The sequence below is a fragment of the Microtus ochrogaster genome, chromosome 16 (genome assembly GCF_000317375.1).
Source record: "Microtus ochrogaster isolate Prairie Vole_2 chromosome 16, MicOch1.0, whole genome shotgun sequence".
NCBI classification, from domain to species: domain Eukaryota; kingdom Metazoa; phylum Chordata; class Mammalia; order Rodentia; family Cricetidae; genus Microtus; species Microtus ochrogaster.
In genome coordinates, this window is record NC_022018.1 from 55645700 (window position 1) to 55649878 (window position 4179).

Here is a 4179-nt window from a genome sequence, read left to right on the forward strand (position 1 = left end):
TTCGAGTGCAATCTGTATTGCCTGCCTTCCCCTAAATATAATATATGATCTTTCAATCATAGACGAGAGTTGGGGAGAGGTTTTATTACCAATGTATACTGTGACAGTTAGTAGCCAAAAACTGAGGCTCGAGGGAAAGGGACCAGGGCGCTGGGTGGTTACAAGGAACTTGAGGCTCACAGCATTGTGGGGGGAAAGGTGGCAGATAAGAGAGAGACCTTTAAAAGACAACTGCAGATGTCAAATGAGCTCTCCATCCTGTCCCTGATACCCAAGACCAGCTGTCACCCAGACACCCAGTGGCCTGAGACCTTCTAGGAGCCTCCCTATGACCTTGGGTGTGTAAGACCCTCTGATCTTTCCACGACTCTCCCTTCTCAGCTGAGCCCCAGGGCTCTCCTAGCCTTTGGCCTCTATGGGGAATGTGCATAGTGACTGGGTAGGAGGGGAAACAGGGCTAGGGGGTCTTGGTGGGGAGAGACAGGAGTGGGGTTAGGACTACCAACAGCATGCAAGAGACACCCTGGCCGTGGGGCCAGCACCATGTGGAGACCCCTCACTGCTCAGACTCACGCCCCCCTCCCCCGCCCCAGCCTCCCATTCAGAGTCTGCTTTTCTGGTGGCCTCGCACCAGTCCTGGCACACGCGGAGGAACACTTGGAGATCTGCATGCTACCTTTCCCAGTTCTAGGGACCTGGGCCGCCTGGAGGCCTCAAAGCACCAGTCTGGCCATCTCAGGAGCCTGCCTCAGTTCTAGGGTGGAGGGATGGGAGCAGGCACCTGTGCTCTCCCTGTACTACCTGAGGGAGTGGAGCGAAAGGCTGTGAGGGCACCGGGGCGGGATTGTCAAGGGCCAGATGTGTGGGCTCGTGGTCGCAAAGAGACTGGGAAAGGGGGTTTCGTCAGTGTTTGGGAAGGAAGGGACTGGAAAAGAAGCCCCTAAAGGCTGCCCACTCCTCGGAGGCCTGAACGCAGGGGGTTGGGGGTGGGGCGTAGCTCTCAAGGGCTTGCTATCAAGAAGGGAGCCTGAGAAGGTTGGAAACCCGGGGCTACAAAAATGGGGACCGATCACTCGGCCGTGGGTCCCGCCCGCGAGCAGCATCGCGGCCGGCGCACACTCTGCAGCAGCGCGCGGAAGAGACCAGGCGGGCGCTTGGCGGCGCCCTCGGCGGGCGCGGTGCGCACGGAGCCTGCACGGCCTGTGCCCGCGCGGACGGCGGGCGGAGGCGCCGGCGCCCCTTGGCGGCCGTGCTCCTCTATCTGGCGCTCCAAATGCTTCTGAATGGCCATGCCCAGCACCTCCACTTCCATGGAGGCGCCGTACACCTCCCACGTCATGCCCTTCTCGTCCCAGCTCACGTCGCGCACCGGCTCAGCCGCCTCCTGGGGTGCCATGGCAGCCGCCAACACCGAGCCGGGCCGGACCCGCACCTCTGGGAAGGCGGGCGGCGCGGCGGGCGGTGCCGCGGTCTGCGGAGTCATTGGCCCGGTGGCCACGGAGCGTGTCTCGGCTGCTCCCAGCGACACCTGCAGGCCCGCGTCCCGGCGCGACGGTGGCCCGGGCGAGGGGCTGGGCTCGCGCGGTGCCGCCTGGAAGCTGAAGGCCGGGCCGGCCGCGCCGTCCTGCGGGGACATGGGGCTCAACGCCACCGAGACGCAGGACTGAGCGCCGGCCTGTGTGCCCGCGTCCTCGCGGGGCGGTGGCGCTCCCGCGTCCCACGATGGCGCCTTGGTGAAGTTGTCGCGAGTCCGTGGCCCTGTTGGGGGCGCTGCACCCTCCGCGCGGGGGCTTTTCTGAGCCGCAGCTGCCGCTAGGTCTTTCTGGCTGGTGCTGGCACAGGGCGCTGGCTCTGGCAGGACCCCGGGGCTCCGGGCATCTCCCAGAGGCTGGGCTGAACTGCAGGCTGTACCATTGGATGGCCTGAAAGGGGCCTTGGCCTTCTCCAGAGGCAGAGGTGTGGTCTCAGCCGAGGTTTGAGACTCTGCTTTTCTAGGAGATGGAGATGAGGAGTCAGCCTTCCCTAGGGACACAGGTTCCACAGACGCAGGGGGGTCGACTTTTCCCGAGGGATCCATCTTCCCACACACCTGTGGCTGCTCTTTTGGCAAAGTTGGCACCTCCACGTTTCCCGGGGATGTGGTACCTGGAAGCTGGGTTACCACCTTGACCCCAGACTTGGGCTCAGCACTCCCTGAGACCCTGGTGGAGTTCACAGGATTCCTCTTTTCTGGAGCCTTGGCCTCTGGATTGCCTTCTGCTCTTTCCGAGGCCATGAGATCCGCCTTTCCTGGGGACACCATAGCTAGTTTTCCTGAAGCCGTTGGGACCACTTTTCCTAATGTCGTGGAGTCGGCTTCTTTAGAGAGAACAGTTTCTGCCTTTCCCTGGCTTGCAGAGCCCACCTTGCTGGAAGTGAGGGGCCCAGCCTTCTCTGAGGCTGTGGGACTTGCCTTCTCCAAGGACTGTGGGTCTCCTTTCCTCTCGGCCGCTGTCTCAGCTTTTGCAGCAGACAGGGACCCCCACGTCCCCAGAGACTTGGCTTCTCCTGAACTTGAAGACACGGGGTCTGTCTTTCCTGAAGACTCAGGATTCCCTTTTTGAGATGTTTTTATGTTTCCTGTGACTGTTGTGTGATCTGCCCTTCTAGAAGACTTTGTGTCCTCTCTTCCTGAGGATAGGGTTTCTGTCTTCACCAACGACACGCGTTCTGCCTGCCCAGAAGACAGGAGTTCTGGTTTCACTGGGGACACAAGTTCCACATTTTTTAAGGAAACTGGGTCCGCACTGCCTGGAGGTCCTGGACTGTTCACAGATGCTGCATCTGTCTTTGCCGGAAGTACACCTCCCGGCTGTCCAGCCGATATTGCTTCTGTCATTCTCGTAGACACAGGCCCACCCTCTCTTGAGGAGGGAGGGTCCTCTTTTGCTGAGGACAAAGTTTCTGTATTTCCCACAGCTGCAGGATTCGCCATCCCCAAACATACAGGATTCACCTTTTTGGTCCCAGGAGTCACTGTTCCTGAGGATACAAGTTCTGTCTTGCTTGATGACCCTGGAGTTATCTTTCCTGAGAATCCAGGATCTGCCTTTTTAGTGGATGCAGGGTCTGCCTTTTCTGGAGGGTCCATATCTTTTTTCTCCAAAGACACAAGATCTCCCTTTGCTGCAGACCCAGGGTGCTCTCCTTTGGAATATGTGGGATCCTCCTTTCTTGGCTCCACTTTGCCTGAGGATACAGGCTCTCCCTTTCTTACAGACACAGGCTCTTCCCCTCCTGGAGACGCTGTATCCACCATACTGGAGTACATTGGATCTACTCTTCCCAAGGACCCGGAATCCTCCTTCCTTGGAGTTGCACAATCCATCCTTCCAACAGTTCCAGGCTCCCCCTTTCCACAGATTTCAGGCTCTGCCTTTCCCATCAACACGGATTCTTCCTTCCTCAAGGACCCAGCCTCTTCCCTTCCTGTGGAAGTAGAATCTGCCTGCTTCAAGGAGTTGGAATCCATCTTTTCTAAGAACACAGGATTTCTGTTCTCTGGGGTGGTAGGAGCAGCTTCTGCTGAGGACACAGGCTCTGGCTTCCCAAACAAAGCTGTTTCAGAGGCTCCTGAGATCAAGGCTCCATGTCCTCTCACTGTCTCTGGCAGAGGAGTGCAGGGAGGAGAGGAGCAGGCTAAGTTCCCAGCGGGGCTCTCAGAGCAGGAGGCCCCTTCCCCAGCCCCACTGGGACCGCTGTGTCTGGAGTCCATGCCTAGGCTTTGGTCAAGGGTATGCTTTGGGGGTGCAGGGATGGCCTTTGGGGAGGAGCAGCAGTCCCTCATGACCGGGCCCCCAGTGCCCAGGCTCCCATTGTGTGGGAAGCAGAGGGGTCTTGGGGGGCTGGAGTCCTTCTGAAGCTGTTGGAGCCAGGTTGGTCTTCAGTACTGATCATCTACCCTCAGAGCCATGCTTGAGCTCAGGACAGCTGTGGCTTCTGAAACAGAGAGAACAGACTCAGGCTTAGGACACACTCCAGGGGGAACGACTCAGCCATGTCCAGGCTCCTCCCTGGATTCTCTGTCCCTGTCTGGCCCTCTCGTCAAGAAAGTCTCAGCTAAAACCATGAACCCAATCCTATCACTCCCTGCACCATCACACCCAACAACCATCTAAGAAGCCAGTGCTCCCAGCACTC

At 58.9% G+C, this 4179-nt stretch overlaps 1 protein-coding gene across 1 annotated transcript; it reads right to left on the bottom strand.

The window, feature by feature from the left end:
- Nucleotides 1–64: 64 nt before the first annotated feature.
- Gprin1 (G protein regulated inducer of neurite outgrowth 1) lies at nt 65–3973 on the bottom strand. Its single transcript, XM_005355213.3, has one exon. It carries the CDS (start codon nt 3824–3826, stop codon nt 1070–1072), a length of 2757 nt encoding a protein of 918 aa, XP_005355270.1. The 5' UTR covers nt 3827–3973; the 3' UTR covers nt 65–1069.
- Between the last annotated feature and the right edge of the window lie 206 nt (nt 3974–4179).

What these genes read in the sequence shown, in the direction of transcription:
- Gprin1 (XM_005355213.3), bottom strand. Translation starts at nt 3,826, where the DNA reads ATGAGGGACTGCTGCTCCTCCCCAAAGGCCATCCCTGCACCCCCAAAG.